This window comes from Echinops telfairi, unplaced genomic scaffold (genome assembly GCF_000313985.2).
Source record: "Echinops telfairi isolate 266 unplaced genomic scaffold, ASM31398v2 ScPeMD7_9;HRSCAF=40, whole genome shotgun sequence".
Classification (NCBI taxonomy): Eukaryota; Metazoa; Chordata; class Mammalia; order Afrosoricida; family Tenrecidae; genus Echinops; species Echinops telfairi.
Window position 1 is genome coordinate 29,734,562 of NW_022103906.1, and position 17,968 is coordinate 29,752,529.

A 17,968-nucleotide genomic window follows, 5' to 3' on the forward strand; every position below is an offset into this window, starting at 1 on the left:
TCCCGGGCAGCCACCACGTTGGGGTGGTTCAGCCTAGGAAGGAGCAGAGACCAGTGAGGACAGACCCTGGGCTTAGCCTCCACCACCACCCCTCCATGTCCTTAGCCCAGCCCCCCTCACAGCAGAGGCCCCAAGGGAGACACTAAGTAACCGAGCAGAGTAACCCAGGCTCTCGGGCTCTCTGCTTGGAGCCCCACGGGATCACAGGACCTCGAGGGCACTGGGATGATGGGTGTAATGACGTAATGGATGATGGAATGATCTGGTGCCAGGGGATCATGTGCAGCGTGGGGAGTGTGAGTTCTTAAAGAGTCTCCCAGTCAAACCCTCGTTGCCCGTGATGTCAGCCCTGCTTCTGAAAGCTGAGACAGCGGAAAGACTCCGATCTCGAGGGCCATGCTGATGTGGATGAGGAGGACCGGGACAATGAGGAGGACGACAAAGACGACAACGTGTGTGTGTGGGCAGCACACGCTTCTGTGGCACCCCCTCTTTTTTATGAGGTCAACAGCAGAGGGAGCGCTGGCTGCTCGCAGTGCTTACCGGCATGCCTGACTAGCAGGGAGGACGGCATCCATCTAGCAGACGGACAGGCCCTGCCTCCTCCCTGGAGGGCTAAGTGTCAGCTAGAGGTTGACAGCAGTGGAGAGTCACATACCACCTTGGAATTGGAAATAGAGGGGAAAAGAGGATTTTTGCTGGCAGAGAAAAGGCCAGCCTGGCGCCCACGTGGGATGACAGTGTCACCAATGAAGTTGGTCAAAAACCCTCCATGAGGCCCGGTGCTCGGCTTTAAATGTCACTAACGTTTAATAACCTCCTCGTCAGTTATCTTGTTACGGTTTTCATTGGGGCCTGGGTGAAAGAAGGTACCTCCTGGAGAAGCAGGCCGGTTTCTTTTCGGTTTGGAAGGTCTGCCAGGGCCCCCTCCAGATTTCAGAGTCCTTCTGCTGGCCCTCCACCCCCGCCGGCCCCTGGCGTGGCTCCAGCACCCCAGCTCTGTGCACGCAGGCCCTCACCTTCGCATGATCTGGATTTCCAGGCACCACCGCTCCCGGTTCCGGGGGCTGAGCTCCTGTCGGCACTGCTTGATAGCAATCTGCTCACCTGTTTCCTGCAGAGAGAGCACGGCCAGGCCCAGCACAATTAAGGGTCAAAAAGACAGGGCCTTCCAACAGAAACTGCTTCCTGCAGCTAAACCCAGGGTCCAAGGCATCGGATGCAATCGCCTCTGCCAGCTCTCAGACTGGCACATACCCCTGAGCACAATCCACCAGGACCTGCCACTGGCTCAGACTGATCTCCTCCATCGCTGCACCTGCCCTTCTCCATCAGTGCCAGCCAGTCTTCCGACCCTTTCCGCCCTTGCTCAGTCCTTACCTCCTCCCTGCAATCTCTGCTAACCACTACTACCCAGATTTCTCTCTACTCCAAGCCACTCTGGAGGGATTAGGTTCAACCATGTGGCATTCACAGAACCGCATGGCTGAGAGTCTATCTGTTTTCACCTACACAGAGGGCACTTTCCTATGGTCCAACCTAAGAACTAATACCACAGTCAGTGTCCTCATTGTTCCATGTAAGCATTGCTTGTTTGTTCGTTTTGTTTGCTTTCTTCTCTCTCCAGAGTCTAGAGAAGGCGCACCAAAAACCGCACACCAAATTCACTGCCATCAAGTCGTTTCTGACTCAGGGAGACCTTATAGAACAGAGTAGAACTGGTCCTATGGGTTTCGGAGACAGTACATCTTTATGGGACTAGAAAGCCTCATTTTTCTACTGTGGAGAAACTGTGGTTTCAAACTACTGGCCTTGCAGTTGGCAGCCCAATTTGTAACCCACTAGGCTGGTTCCATTCCACATATGAGCTATGCAGCCCTGGCCAGAAATCATTCTGACCCATCTGCACAATGGGTTTAATGTCCACCATTCAGAGCTCATGTAGATGAGCACTACCCATGCCCAGACCTTAGTAGCTGCTCAGTTAATCTACTAAAACCCTCCTCCACCCCCTGGTCAGGCAGCTCCTCCCAAATTTGGCTTCCATCCGACTCTCCTGCTACTCTCCCATGGCCGTACACCAGGCACCTGCTACCAGAGCTCACAGAAACCCCCAGCCCTGCTCCCATGCTTTCCTCATCTGCCTTCACTGACATGGGTCCACAGGCACCACGGTCCTCCTGGCCCCTGGGAGCTGAGTCCTCCTCCGGGTTCCTCTGCCAGTCAACTGCTGCACATTTGTACAGGCTGATAGGAGTTTCTTGTATGGCCACAGGGTTGTTTTCTCTCTCCTTTGTTAAAATTATAGTTTTCCTCCCTTTATATGCGTTGACCTCCACCCAGCATCTAGTGCAAGACCCTCAATGTTCTAGAACTGAAGAGGAGGCTGTCCACAAATGCTTGTAGCTAATGGGCTGAATTGAATGGTGTTTCCTGAGCATCAACTCTTCCCTTTTCCTGGGTGCTATAGGCAGAATCCAGGACCTAGTGGGACAGGGCAAAAGGGGAGGTACTGTGGCTAGAGTGTTAGTGGCGGAGGCCTGCACAGTGGCTCTGGTCTTTGGCATACCAGATGCCCTTTGGGCAACAAGGAGAGGCATCACTCCCCCACCATCACCGCCTCCTCCTCCTCCATCCCCAGGACTCCAGGGCACAGCTCCAGTGACAATGGCTTGGGGTGATCCAGTCATGGGTACATAAGCAAGCTGACTTAGGCTCCCATGTGCGCAGCTGAGGCAAGACCCTGCCCAACAGCCATGCCCTCCACATACGCCTGGGGAAGAGCCATGGGCCTGTCATAAATCTAACGATGGGACTTTAGAACTATACCAAGTCTCCTGCCGCCCTACGGAAGGTCGCCCAAGATCTTGTTCTCAGTTTATGAAGTTTTGTACTTAGAAAGGCCATTAGTCTACTAAGTGAGGTCATTTATACGGTCCTGAACGGGGCTTGAGATTTGTCTACACACCGCTGGTGGCTAGTTCCTGGATGCTGCTCAGGGGTGCTGCATGGTGTGGGTGGGCACTGTTTATTTACCCACTGTGGAGAGGGTCTGAGTTGTTTCTGGTTGGAGTCTTTGAATAAAGTTGCTATAAACATTAAAAACAAAAGTAAACCCATCTTCAGAGTCCCCACGTGGATTAAGCTTCCATTGAATCCCCTCTGACCACTGACCAGGGATGTGACCAGTCTTGTCCTCAGAGTGCATTGGTAAATTACCTCTACCCTCCTGACCAGGCCAGGGAGAGGAAGTTTCCCTTGGGGGGGCTTGCCTGGGTCCTTGATGGAGATCTCCATACTGGGGGTCGCACAGTCACAAGTCAGACCCTGACTTCCTTGGGGAGGCCCCTGGTCCTATCTTATAAACTCCTCTGTCTAACACAATGTACGTGTCCCAGTCATGGCCCCATTCCTGCTCCAGCGATCCCACTTGTAACAACAATATTGTTGTTACAAGGGATCTGCCACCAACCATGCATTTGTGACACTTCTCTTTGACCTCCTAGGTCCTCTTTAAAGCTCGTCTACCAGCAAACCCTGGGTACCATATGACCTTGTGCTAATGGCCTCCCCTCATCTGCATAGATCTTTGTTTTTGTCTTGTCATTGCCCCATTTAAGATTTAATAAATGTTCTCTTAAAAGAAAAGAAAAGGAAAAGCCCACATTGTGGCGAGACCTGGTGCATGTGGCTGTCTCGAGGCAGGAAACTGCATCCCAGCCCAATGGTTACTGACTGGCCATGACCCCTGCGGAAACAAGAAGCCACCCGAAGAGAAAAGGTACAAGGGAGACCCCCGAGCACAAGCCGATGCTGTCCAATAAGACCACCAATAACTGATCAGGAAACCAGTCCAAAGAAAGGAAATTTCAGAAAACAAAAAACGGAAGTGCATTCGGACTCCTGTAATCGCTCCAGGATTCTCCCGAAGCTGCTTTTATCAAAGCCCCAGCTGCTTTGGCGAAGCTCCCTGCCATGCAGTTACCTCACGTGTCCATTCTTTCCCAAACAGCCTTGTTGAGGCATAACTCACATTCCCTACAATGCCTCCATTCTAAATGTGTAACTCGGTGATTTTTAATAGATTCACAGAACTGTTCAACCATTTCCATAATAAAAAAACCCAACCCAACATCATATGCATTAACTATCATTCTCTACCCCACCCCCGCCCCCAGCCGTAGGCAACCATGGTCTATCTAGTTTATACCTCCATGGATTTTCATCATCACTAGGTGGTCCTTGGTGAAGGTCCTTTTCATATAGCATAATGTTTCCAAGCTTCGTCCATATAGTAGCCACACACCCACTTTTGTGCCTAGAACATAATCTTTGGTCCATCCTGCTGGAGTAGGGTTTGATAATCAAGGTTCTACGGAAGTATCAACCGCTTTCTTTGTCTGTAAGAGCCCTGACCTTTGGTATGGATTCTGAGGGAGAGCTGACCTACAAAATTTGCAAATCCTGTTGCTATGGGACCAATGAGTACAGATGTACAAATGATTTTTGGGTAGAAGTCCATCTAGTACTTCGCAGGGGTGAGGGAACATGTCAAAAGAAAAGCATTTTTTCAACCAATGTATTGACTTGTGTTATGCCTTGCAAAACCTTCTACCATCTATACCAAGAGCATCCTGACTCTTCCATTTCATCAGTTCTCAAACTGATGTGAACCTGGTTTCAAGCTTCACCTCTCCTTAGTGTTCAGACTCCAACATTCTTGCCCAGTTTGATGGTAACTCCATCAATAGCGGCTCAGCCCAGTGCTTTGATAGATGCTTGTTTCTAGTCAGACGGGACTCCAGAGACACCGAGCCGTGTAGACTGACAATGACCGTGGACCAATGGACAGAGCTGTAACATTTTGAGAGGGTCCACTCATCATAAAATCCTTCCGTGAATAGGAACACTTTAGGTGGACATAGTGTAACTCATCGTTAGCTACCTCACTCTAAGACCTTAAACCAAGATACCGAAAAGTTTGCACCTATTGCATACAAGTCACAGGGTAGTTTATTCATTTGATATTGCTACTGGGGAAAAAATCATCAGAGACTTAATGGCTTAACACAAAACGAGCTTATAATGCTATTACAGCTCTGGAGGCCAGAAGTCTGAAACAAGTTTCATGGGTCTAAAACTGATGAGGCGCCAATAGGGGCTGTATTCCTCTTGGGGACTTCTGGGGGAGAAGCCATTCCCTGGCCCTTTCTAGCTTTTAGAGGCCACCCACATTCCTTGGCTTATGCATCATACCTCCATTCCCAAAGTCAACGGTGCCCAGTTTAGCATTTCTCACACAGCACTGTCCTAACACTGACTCTCCTGCCTCCTTCTTCCATTTTTAAGAATCCCTTTAAGGACACTGGTTCCACTCAGATACTAGGTAAACTCTCTCTTTAAGTGAGATGACTAGTAACCTGAACCCCACCTACCATCTTAATTCCCCTTTGTCATATAATCACAGGCTCTGGGGGCTCAGATGCAAATCGTTTCGTGGGCTCACAACAAATGGAATTGCCTACAAATTGCCTACAACATATGGAATGCTTCCTTCATACACCAGGGCAGTTCAGCTGACCCATAGGGCAGATAGACTAAATGAATTAGGCAAGGGCTCATTAGGTAAGGTGCCTGGCCATCCTTGTAGAATTTTGACCAACACAAGCACTAGACTGACAGACGGCTTTCATGTGACCCAACCTGGAATCCAGGAATAGATTTTCACAATGAAAAGTGCTTTTTGGTCTCAAGCTAAGGTGTGGACTTTGCAATATGAACACCAAACAAGTCTTAGAAAATCTGGGCATAAAAACTAAAGGTCACCTCATGTGGACAGCTCAGCTCAGTCCTCACAATTACAGTGAAACCCTAGAAACATCGGATGCCTAGACGCAGGCTCACAGGAAGTTTTCTACTGACCGTCACCCCATCTGCCTCAAGGAAGTGCCGTTCAACAGGCCAGTTCTCAGAAGCTCTGGTTCATTTGACACTGGGACCCCTGGCCAAATGACTTTCTGCTGCTAAGAGCACACCTGCTCTAGAACACAAACTTCAATTAAGCAGTACAGGCACAGGTCACGAACAGAAACCCAGCACTTGCACGAAATGGCCCTAGGCCTAATCCCTAGCCGATGGACTCCTGGTGTGGGGCACAACGTAACAGGGGTTTGCTTTATTTGACAAAATGGGAATGCGAGTCAGTGATATTATCTTTATTGAATGGAGTTGCTTATGAGGGTTCTTAAAAATCTGCGTCACGTACACAAGAACACCAAATGTGTACATGCATGTAAAAACAAGGGCGAGGTGGCATGTCTTCAGACTCCTGAGAACTACGAAGAAGTCTAGGGCAGGAATGAGCTGGAAGGCCAGTCTATGAGAAAAGAGAGGTGTTGGCCCAGTTTCCCTAAGTAGGCCTTCCTGTAATGACTTGAGGGAACTCGAAGCTAAGAGCTGTGTTTACACGTGTAGCCCAGAAAAGGCAGCCTCTTGATATGGTAGTCACCCAACAAGTAATTGTGGTGTATAAAGGGGCAATTAATAAGAGCCTTGTTCTGTTCTCAGTCCTTGATCTCTAGGATAAGTATTTCAGAAAGAAGGGCCAGAGATGAGCCCAGAGACTGTGGACAGGACTCAGGCCAGAGGGTCAAAAGGTCCAGGATCTGGCTGTGGCTTCACACTGACTCACCAGGTAACTGCACGCACCCTTCCCTCAGCCTTGCTGGTCTATGCTGGTCTAGGCCTAGGGCCATTTCATGCAAGTGCTGGGTTTCTGTAGAAGGAAACGGAGACTCCAGGGGGTTCCAGGCCAAGTCAAGCTGAAAGGCAAAGACTTCCTTAATCTTACTGACACCACAATGGGCAAGGAGCCTCAACCACACCCATAGCCCAGAGCAGGGGCCACCAGCCAAGTAGGTCAGGATGTAAGTAAGCCCTTCCTCCTGTACCAGGTAAATGTGTGACATCAGGCTCACTATTAAATCTAGATCCTTATCCATACGGTGGAGATGACTACACCCTTCCAGTGAAGTATGTTCAATTGAGGCGGTATGCCTGATACACAGAGAGCCTTGCATAAATCATAGCTATTAGCATTTGCTTGCTCCAGCCCTGTAGAGTGTTGCTCTACCCACTAGAACGGTCCTCTCTTCGGCCCTAGTCTAAAGCCTACCTTCTTTCAAGGTCTTGCATAAGTTCCATGAAGCCTCCCCCACACCTCCCCAGTATCTCAAAGAATTAACATGGATAACACACCCAGTACATGATCTCTATTATATAAGAATGTGCTTCTTTATAGACTTATTTAATATCTTCCTATGTACTAATTTCATCTCCCTGATTAGACTACATGTGCATTCAGAACAGGGCGTGTGGAACTTAAGTAGGGTCTTGGAAGAAGACAGGCTCTCTTTGTCTCAGGCAGACCACTTTATGTCGGATTTCCTAAGTATAAAAATCCTGTCGTATGCAAACAGAGTTTTATTTCTTCCTTGCCAATTTTAATGCTCTTTATTTCCTTTTCTTGCCTTACTGCTCTAGCCAGAACAAGGCTGATGATGAGTGGAAATGAAAGGCATCCTGTCTGGTTCCTGTCTCAAAGGAAAAAGGAAGGCTTTCACTCTGCTGGGTTCAGCTGACATAATGCTGGCTGTTGGTTTTATACAAATATGCCTTATTATCTTAAGGGAATTTCCTTTCTATTTCTATTTTGCTTTGAGTGCTTATCAGGAATGGTTGCTGGACTTTATCAAATGCCTTTCCTGCATCAAATGAGATGAACATGTGATTCTTTTATGTGATAGATTATTTTTATGGATTTTCTAATGCTGAGCCATCCTTGCATACCTGGTATGAACTCCCCTTGGCCAAGACATACTTTTTTGATGTGCTGTTGAACTCTATTGGCTAGAATTTTGTTAAAAGTTTTTGTATCTTTTTTTTTTTTTGGTAAATTGCTTAAACGTAATATTTCTTTTTTTTTGTATTTCTTTTTTTTAATCATTTTATTAGGAGCTCATACAACTCATATCACAATCCATACATACATCAATTGTGTAAAGCGCATTTGTACATTCATTGCCCTCATCATTCTCAAAACCTTTCCTCTCCACTTAAGCCCCCAGCATTAGGTCCTCATTTTTTCCCTCCCTCCCCGCTCCCCCCTCCCTCATGAGCCCTTGATAATTTATAAATTGTTATTTTGTCATATTTTGCCCTGTCCGACGTCTCCCTTCACCTACTTTTCGGTTGTCCGTCCCCCAGGGAGGAGGTCACATATAGTTCCTTGTAATCGGTTCCCTCTTTCCTACCCACTCTCTCTCTACCCTCCCAGTATCACCACTCACACCACTGATCCTGTAGGGATCATCTGCCCTGGGTTCCCTGTATTTCCCGTTCCTATCTGTACCAGTGTACATCCTCTGGTCTAGCCAGACTTGCAAGGTAGAATTCATGTCATGATAGTGTGAGCGGAGAGGAAACATTTAGGAATTAGAGGAAAATTGTATTTTCCATCGTTGCTACATCGCACCCTGACTGGCTTGTCTCCTCCCTGAGACCCCTCTGCAAGGGGATCTCCAGTGGCCTAATCATGGGCTTTGGGTCTCCACTCTGCACTCCATCATTCACTATGGTAAGATTTTTTGTTCTGATGATGCCTTACACCTGATCCCTTCGACACCTCGTGATTGCATAGACTGGTGTGCTTCTTCCATGTGGGCTTTGTTGCTTCTGAGCTTGATGGCCGCTTGATTACCTTCAAGCCTTTAAGACCCCAGACTCTATACTTTTTTCTGTGCGTGTGTGTGCATCCCTTCCTTCTCAGTGAGTGGTATTTGTGTGATCTCTTCTCTGAATGTTTGGTAGAATTCTTCAGTGAAGGTGTCCAGACCACAGCTTTCTTTGTTAGGAGTGTTTTTGTTTTTTTCATTGCTATTATCAACTCTTCAATCTCTTCTTTTGCTATAGGTCTGTTCAGTTTTCTACCAGTTTGTGTGAGTTTAGGTAGGCAGTGTTTCTAGAAAATTGTCCGTTTCCTCTAAGTTTGCAAATATGTTAGAGTACAATTTTTCCAAGCATTCTATCATGATCCTTTTTAAAATTTCCATTAGTTCTGTTGTAATATCACAATCTCGCTTCTTATTTAAGTTATTTATTTTCTTCTCTTGCTTTTCTTTTGTTAATTTGGCCAGTGGTTTATCCATTTGATTGAACCGTTCAAAGAACCAACTTCTCGTCTTGTCGATTCATTGTTTTTCAGCTGTTTCATTCATTTCTGCTCTAATCATTATTATCCTTCTTCTGGTGACAGAGGACTTAGTTTACTACCCTCATTCAAGATTTTGACGCTTTCCTCTTTTCTCTTGTGTGAAATTATTGCTACAAATTGGCCTCTGTGTCTTGCTTTTGCTGTGTCCCCTAAACGTTGGTTCTATTTTCACTCTTGTTTGATTCTCACTTAAAGTTTTTTACCTTTGATTTCTTCTATTACCCAGTGGTTTTTAAGCAAGATGTTATTCTGTTTCTAAGTATTGGATTTTCCATTTTTCCTTCTTATTATTGATTTCTACTTTTATAGTACGGTGATGAAAGAGAAAGAAAAGGATGTGTATTGGACCAATGTTTTGGATGTCACTGAGACTTGCTCTGTAGCCTATAATGTGTGTGATTTTGAAGAACGATCAATGTGCACTGAAAAAAGAATGTAGATTTTGCTGCTGCTACTGAGTGGAATGTTCTATATGTCTACAAGGTCAAGTTGGTCGATGTGACAATTAGGTCTTCTAAATCTTCGCTGACTTTCTAGTTGTTCTATCTTTTACTGAAAGTAATGTGTTAGAGGTCTTCTACTACAAAGTGACTTCAAACGGCTCAGAGAAAATTGGAACTTAACAACAAAACTTTACTTCTCCACATAAGCCCCATCAAGGTCAAGACACTTCAGTAAGTGCGGATACCAGTCCTTTAGTCCTGGGAACGTAACCATATCGATGTCCTCTTTTTTACTGAAGCAAAATGGGTGACTTTTCAAGATTTTTTTTTAAGATTAGGAGAGAAAACGAACTCTGAAGGAAATGGACCAGGATTGTAAGGTGAATGTGTAATGATTTCCTTAAAAATTCACGCAAGTGCCCCTGTTTGGTGAGAGAAATGAGCAGGAGCACTGCCATGGTGGAGGGCTCTCTGGTGAGGCTTTCCGGGGCATTTTTCTGCTAAAGCTTTGGCTAACTTTCCCCAAACCCTCTCATAATAAGAGGACATTGTCCTTTGGGACTCCAGGAAGGCAACCAGCAAAATGACTTGAGGGTGCCCCAAACGGCTGCTATGAACTTTGCCCTTGACCAGTACACTTCTGCTTTGAATAAACCCCTTACAGCTCTTGATAGACATTGCTTTCATTGTGCTTTGCCTTCACGAGGTTGCTGTTCGGTGCCACCGTTCTGACTCATACGAACCCTGTGAACAATAGAGCTGAACACTGCCTAATCCTAGCCATCGTCACGATTGTTGTCTGGACCCCAAGCAAGAATTCGGTCTTCAGGACAGTGTGGATAAAAAGCAATGTTTCAATGCCGGTTACAGTCCTTCTAAGGAATGCTGCGGGATCTTAATCCTGCTTAAAGTTTCCATTGAATAGCTGCAGCTTATCAGGCCACAACAATTTCTGCAACCAGCAGGCAGAAGCTTTGCTCCATTTTAATTTTCCAGTCAGAATCGTGTAAGGTAAACCAGCGTGAAGTCAACGGTGTTGACTACTGTCTCTGCTGTTAATCATTGGTTCTCCTCAATTAGGGCACCATCAAGATTAATCTTTTAGTCACAATTGATGTGGGTTGTCTGTTGCTGTTGGCTTCATCTTCAACATAGTCTCATCTCTTCTTAAAGTGAGGTATCCATTTGTAAACTGCTGATTGCTTGGGGAACTGTCCCTGTATGCTTTTTATAAAGCGTCAGTGATTTCACCATTCTTCCACTATGAATTTGATGTTTTTGCTCTTGCTTCAATTTTAGGAGAATCCACGTTGCTCTGATAGGGGACTCTTCAAACTGATGTCTTGTCCTTCTTTGTGCCCCAAACTAGATCCTTTTCAGACATGTTATGACAAGTTAGTACAAGTTCATTTTTTGAAAAAAGAAAAAAAAATTTTTTTAACCCATGCAATTTTTCATAATGTTTACCCGGAACTTCGTAACGATCCTTTGCATTGTTGTGGGCCTGCTTCTGTTTTCCATGCCGAGAAGAGTTTGTTTCATATATTTTGCAGACCTGGCACTGGGTGCTTATTTGTTATGGCCGTGTCCTCTTGATTGACCCTTTAATTATATAATGTCCTTCTTTATCTTTTATGGTGGACTTGATCTTAAGTCTGAGATTCAATATTGCCACTCCTGCTCTTTCAGGTTATTGTTTGCTTAATATATATTTTCCCCATCTTTTGGGATTTAGTTTATGCTTTTGTGTCTAATGTTTATTTATCTCTTGTAGAATATTGAGGGGTCATTTAAAAAATCTATTCAGTCACTTTGGCCTTTCCATTAGTACATTTAAGCCATTTACATTCAGTGTCATTTTATTGTGCTTTTGTGTCGCTCACTGTTCCACTTAGTCTGTGTTCTCCCTTTTTGGTGGGTTTTCTTCTCGTTTGTTTTATTGTTCTTGATTTTTGTTTACTGAGCATGTTTTTCTTCTTCTTTATTTTGATGAACAAATTAAATAGTTCCTTTGTGGTTACCTTGACATCTACCTTCATCTTCCAAAGTTTAAAGCAGTCTTTTCTTTTTAAAAAAATTTTTTATAGGCATATAATTCACGTCATACAATAATTCAATCATATAAGTGTTGTACAATCATCACATCACCACCCACAATCAAGTTCAAAGCATTTGCTTATTTCTTGAACTCATTGTTTAATAATTTTGGGGGGCATGTACCTCCTATATGATACAATTTAATCATTCAATCATATTAAGATTTGTGCAATCATCACCAAATCAATTTCAGCAGCAGTCTTTTATTTCTTGATCACATTTTTTCCTCTCCATATGCAAGTTCTATAACTCTACCATTGCTCCCTTTTTGTTTCGACATTGTCACTTACATATAAACATCTCTGGTTCCTTGCTTTCAGTCTTTTCGTTTTGGTTCATCTTTGAGAATTCTTTATCTGAGGTGGTGTCTGGCTAATGTTGCCCTATGTTCTAAACTCAGGTTGTTGCCTAATTTGTTTCTCTGACCGAAGGACTCCCTCTTATATTTCTTTTAAGGTTTGGTAAAGGGACATTTCTTAATATGGTGGCTCTTCTATCCATAATCCCTTTTGTGATGTGCTGTAACATCTTTTTCTTGTGCCTGTGGTTACAATACCCTTTTGGAGAGAGTACTCTGATGTGCTGATGGACAAGATTAAGGTGAGATGTAGTCTGAGTCTCCACTTTACTAGAGAGTGCAACCCAAGTCATCAAGCTTTGTTTCCACAGGGTGGGTATGTTCTGCTAAAAGACAAAAATCACACTTCCACATAAGAGAAAACAGAAAGTAGAGAATTCCCAAGACCATCAAAGGAGAAGAGTCCCCAGCAGAATACATCTGAAAGCCTGGCCTGAAGTAGAGGCCAAGACCAGAGGCATGGAGCCCAGGGGACAAGTGGCTGAGAAGTTGAGGACCAGAGAGAAACTTGGTTGCTGACTGAAATATGGCACTGCTGTCGACCGATGACTGCATATGTACTGTTTCCTGATCCTGAAGTGTGGTGACCTGTTAACTTCCCTAATAAACCCTCTTAATTGTGATTTTTTGTCCGTGAGTTCTGGGTGTCCAGTACAGAAAAGTTGAGTGGCGTGGGCAGAATGTTTAGTGTCTGAATAGGGCAAAGACGGATGGAAAGTGGAGGCATGTCTGACCTCTGCCCAGTGGCAAAGGGCCTTGGGCTGGTGAGGAGTTGACAATCATGTAGCCAGAAGGCCAGCTATGGTCCCCTAAGCCATTTCACAAAGGTCGCTCTGGTTCTTACAAATTCCTTTATCTGGAAAATATCTTAATTGTGCCACGGTATCTCAGCGACAATTTTGTTGGGTGCGTACTCTTGGTTGGTCATTGTTTTTCCTTACGAGGTTTCCCACCTCCCCCACAGGTTTCCATATGTCCTGTTCTACAACTGATGTTATGATCATGCGATTCTCCTTGAGATGACTGAATGACTGAACTGTCGAATTGTATAAGTAAATTACATGCCAATAAAGCTGTTAAAAAGAAAGTAAAATGAAAGAGTTGAGCTAGAACATAATTGCTAGGGGAAAAGAAAAGTGTTTTTTCAAGAAGGCCCCGACCCTCACATTTTTCTTGAAATTCCCATCTCCACGTTAGTCTTCTGAATTCCTTATGTAATTCCAAAGCTATTTTTCCTCCAGTAGGTTTTCTAGTGCTATCTGTTGAATTTTTTGCTGGCACCATCTTGCCAGGCTTCTTTATGTGATTTGATATCATCTGTTATCCTCACGCTATTAAAATCTATCCTGAGTGGGGTTCATTCAACTTCTCCTATTTCATGGAATCAGGAAAGTTTTCTATGAGCAAATTTTCAACTAGTTTCCCTGGGGTGTTTTGTGTTTGCTTCTTTCTGGAACTTAAGTAGTATAGTGAGTTACATGCAGCGCTGCTAACAGCAAAGTCAGTAGTTCCAACCCACTAGCCACTCTGCAGGAGAAAGATGAGGTTTTTGGCTCCTGTAAAGATTTATCGCCTCAGAAACCCACGGGGCAGTTCTGCTAGGTTCTATAGAGTTGCTGCGAGTTGGGATTGACTTGGGGCAGAGAGCTTGGTTTTGCGTTTGATGGCGTACTGGGCGATGCATTGGGGTTGCTAACCACAAGATGAGCTGCTTGACGGGAGAAAGATGAGGCTATCCCCTTCTGCAGATTCACCATCTCAGAAACCCGAAGGGGCACACTTGCTCTGTCCTATAGAGTTGCTATGAGTTTGAATGGGCTCAATGGCAGTTCAGTTGGGCTCTGCCATGCAGTCTTGGTGGCACGGTGGTTCAAGCTTTCAGTTGCTAACAGAAAGGTCAGTGGTTGAAATCCTCCAGCCATTCTGTTGAAGATTGAGGGGCAGTCTGCTTCCATAACGACTCACAGCCTTGCAAACCCTGCGGAGTAGTTGCACACTGTCCTATAGGCTTGCAGTGAGTTAGAATCTACTAGACAGGAGTGGTGTTTTATGGGTTTGTTCTGGAATTCTGATGACATATAAACTTTTCTTCTTATCGTATATACTCGTGTATAAGCAGAGTATTTCAGCACATTTTTAATGCAGTTTTTGTGGTAAAATTAGGTGCCTCGGCTGATATTTGGGCCGGATTATACTCGAGTCGGTAATAGTATCCCACCTAATTCTTCCCAAACCAGTCACTGCCATCAAGTCAATGCTGACTGATAGGAACCCTACAGGACAGCGGAGAACTGCCTGTGGGAGTTTCTGAGATGGTCACTCTTTACAGAAGTAGAAAGCTTCTCTTTATCCCAAGGAGCGGCTGGTGGTTTCAAATTGCTGACTCTGTGGTTAGCAGCCCTACATAATTCTTAGGCTTCCTAGAGATTTCCTCCTCTATTTCAGTGGTTTTATATTCCCTGGCTTTAATTCTGTACCTATGTCCTAGACCACTGTCTAATTCTGAAATTTTATTGCTAATCTTTTTTATTTCCAGTTACTGTTTTGCGTGGTTTCTTTTTATTTTGTCATTCTGTTCTCATATTATTTTCCTACAGCTTTGTCTGTGTTGTCCTTGCACCCCGCCTCCCTCCAGCCCCCCACGTTTTCCTTGATATCTTAGAAGAACCTTGTGTCAGGTAGTTTCATTACCATTTCTTCCTCCAAAAGGTTTTCTGGTTCTTTACTTTGGTCACTCGCTAAAGTCACTTTGTCCTGCTTCCTTATGTGTTTTGATGTTGTCTGGTATTTCTGAGACATGAAGGTGTTTTTGTATTTATTGTATGCTTGTTTACTGCACCCTGATTTTTAAATTTGTTTTGTTTTGTTATATCCAAATAGGCAGGTAGGTGTGCTGCTCTGGTTGCTAATCTAGCTGCGCTGGAGCTCTCCAGTGGGTGGGGTAGTGGCTGGGTGTGTGTCAGCATAGGTCCGAGGACACTGGTTTTACAAGGCTGCTGAAGATGTAGTTGGTGTTCCGAGGCGGTGATTTAGCTGGCTGGTCTCCTGGATGTGAATGCAGGGAATATTCCCAATGGCCCTACGTTGGGTGTTGTGTGTGCACTGCTGGTTTCTGGGAAACTGGGTTACCAATTAATGATTTGGTGGCACAGAAACTCTCACCAATAGTCTTGGGGGGGTAGGACTGTGCGAGGATGGTTGGAGCAAGCATATGTTTCCCGCTGCACAGAGGGTGTAGGGGGGTAGCCTCTTTTGTGTGTGGGGGATGTGCCAATCCACAGGTACTCACTAGGAGGGCATGTCTATCTGCTAGGGCATGACTGAGGGAAGGGTGTGCTGTGGGTCCTCTGCCCCTGGAGGCACAGGTGCTGGAGAAGGTAGGAGGCACCACTGGTCGGTGGGTACCTGGTATGGGTGGCTGGAGGATAGAAGCTGGTGTGAATTCACAAGTTCCCAGTGACAGTGGCTGTCCAGAGGGTAGAGTCACTCAGTCTGCAGCTCCTTGGTATGAGTGACTGAGTAAATGTGTGGGTACTACAGGTCTACGAACCCTTGACTCAGAAGTGAGCAGGTGCTGGGTACCACCAGATTGCAAGCACGTGTGAGCTGTGGGATGGGTAACCACAGGGCACTAGAGGTCTTCAGGCCTCCATCCTAGGCGGCTAGAGGGGCACATAGGATGAGGTGAGTACCTCACTTGCTCTACTTGGTCCTACAGAGTCGATATGAGCAATCTTGCCTGGCCCTAGATATGGGTGCAAAATCATGTTTTCTCTCAATGTGGCCATACAGTGCAGGTTCGGCTGGCAGGGTACCCTGGATCCATGAATCATGCCTATGTCCACTCTTTTTTGTACAGTCTGTCCTTCTACTTGTGACTTGGTCCAATTCTTCAGCCTTGCCTTTGATAATCAAAGTTCCAAAGCTGGTACTAACATCTGAGTCCTTTGATTTCTTGGGTCTTTCTTGTAAGAGGGACAGTATGAGGCAGGCACCTATGTCACCTTCTTGGACCATCTCATGGTCATTTTATTTCTTGGCTGCTGCCTGGGGCAATGATTGCATATACCCCAAGCAAAATAATACCCTTGAAACTTGAATAATTTCTTCCTTTATCATGTTGTTATTTATAACTGGAACAGAGAGCTTGAAAGTTTTAGTACTGTGGCTTGGCCAATAAAAGTAGCATCCTGGTGGCATCATGGGTTCCACGTTGTACTGTTAACTGCAAGGTCAGCAGTTCAAACCCACCAGCCACTCAGGGGGTAGGAAATTGAGGCTTTCCACTCCTGTAAAGATTTAGAGCTTTGGAAATCCATAGGGACAGTTCTATTTTATCCTACAAGAGGGGGTGGGTTGTTAATGAATTGGAATGGATTCAATGGCAGCGATTGTTTTTTGTTTGGTCAATACAATTTGGAGACCACTAACGAAGAACCGGGTCATGCGTCTTTCTGTTGTACATGGGGTTACTCTAAGTCAGAACTGACTTGACGGCAACTAACAACAACCTTTAGAGTCAAGTTAACAGCCCCGATGCCCAGTTTCTCACTCTCATTGTCTCCTCCGATGCTCTTCACCAAAAGGAAAAGCCGCAGACCAAACCAGAACAGCGAGGGGCAGAAATTCACAGGTGCCCTGAGACCGAAGATGACCTTACCCTCACCCTCACCCGGCCCTGCCCTCCCCTCCCCTACCTCTTCCAAGGCCGCTTGGAGCCCCTACCTGGTTGTGCCATCGGATGACGTTTCCAAATCCCCCTGTCCCAAGTCGTTCCTTCATTTCCCAGGCCCCACATGTCTGAGTTTGCAGGGAAGGTGACCAGCTCATACTGAGGTTGCACTAACTCTGTAAGTAATTTGGGGTGGGGTGGGGGGACAAAGGGTTATGGTTAAGATTAAAACAAAAAACGGGACAGGTTCTTGCTCAAGCAGATGGAGAAGGTGTGGCATCGGCTTGGCCTTTCAACATGAGAGAAGAAAAAGACTGAACTGATTTTTATTTGGTAAATAAACGATGGTTTGGGGTTTACTTTTTGGGGGGTGGGTGGGTAACCTTGTATCATTCTCGCCTGCCCTCCTCCAGTTGTGGAAGGAAGTAAGTAGGGAGGAAAGTCACTCCAGAGCAGTGACGCCGCGTAACCTCCAAACGCGGGTCCACCGCCTGGACCCCAACAAGAGGCACGTCAACCTGGGGCATTCTCGAGGCCGCAGCACAGTGAACTGATTTCGGCTTTCCCACACCGCCATCACTCTAAGCAGCCACCTGAAAGCCACTCTGGCCAGGGCCGCTTCCCAGGGCCTCCCAACGCCGATCAATCGGCACTCCGTGCCCGGGGACCCCGATTTGTAAACTGGCCATCGGTCGCTACAGGAGAGGAGATGGGGCACAGCAGCAGCGGGGTCTGCAGGCGGGCACCGAGGGGCTTCGCGCGACCTCCGGCTGGGGAGACTCACCTGTCGGCGGGGACGCGGGGCAGGGGAGAGGCTCCCCGGGGCGGGGGAGGTGGGGGCTGGGGCGGCAAAACTGGGGGCTCGGACACCACCCCGAAGGCATGAAAATGCGGGAATCCTACACCAGTCCGCGGAGCGCGACTTCCTCAAACACTTCCTGCTCTGACGTCCTCGCGGCACGTGGGTCCGCGAGACGCTCTTAAAGGGGCCGCCGCCCCCGCGGGGGGGGGCAGGCCACGCCCACTGCGGGCGGCCGGCGCTCCGCTCGGGCGCCGCACCCCGACCCCCACGCGGGCGCAGGGGCGTGTGGCTTCTGACCGTGCTGGCCGGAGTTGGACCGCCTGGA

At 46.3% G+C, this 17,968-nt stretch overlaps 1 protein-coding gene across 1 annotated transcript in view; it reads right to left on the reverse strand.

The window, feature by feature from the left end:
- Positions 1–17,663, reverse strand: part of IKBKB (inhibitor of nuclear factor kappa B kinase subunit beta) — a 61,700-nt gene extending 44,037 nt beyond the window's left edge. Inside the window, exons 1-4 of the mRNA XM_045286854.1 lie at positions 17,626–17,663; positions 16,895–17,017; positions 1,020–1,114; positions 9–33 (exon numbers count right to left, since the gene is read on the reverse strand). Of these exons, the coding sequence (XP_045142789.1) occupies positions 9–33; positions 1,020–1,114; positions 16,895–16,999 (225 nt within the window). The 5' untranslated portion in view covers positions 17,000–17,017; positions 17,626–17,663. The remainder of the gene's footprint in view (positions 1–8; positions 34–1,019; positions 1,115–16,894; positions 17,018–17,625) is intronic.
- Between the last annotated feature and the right edge of the window lie 305 nt (positions 17,664–17,968).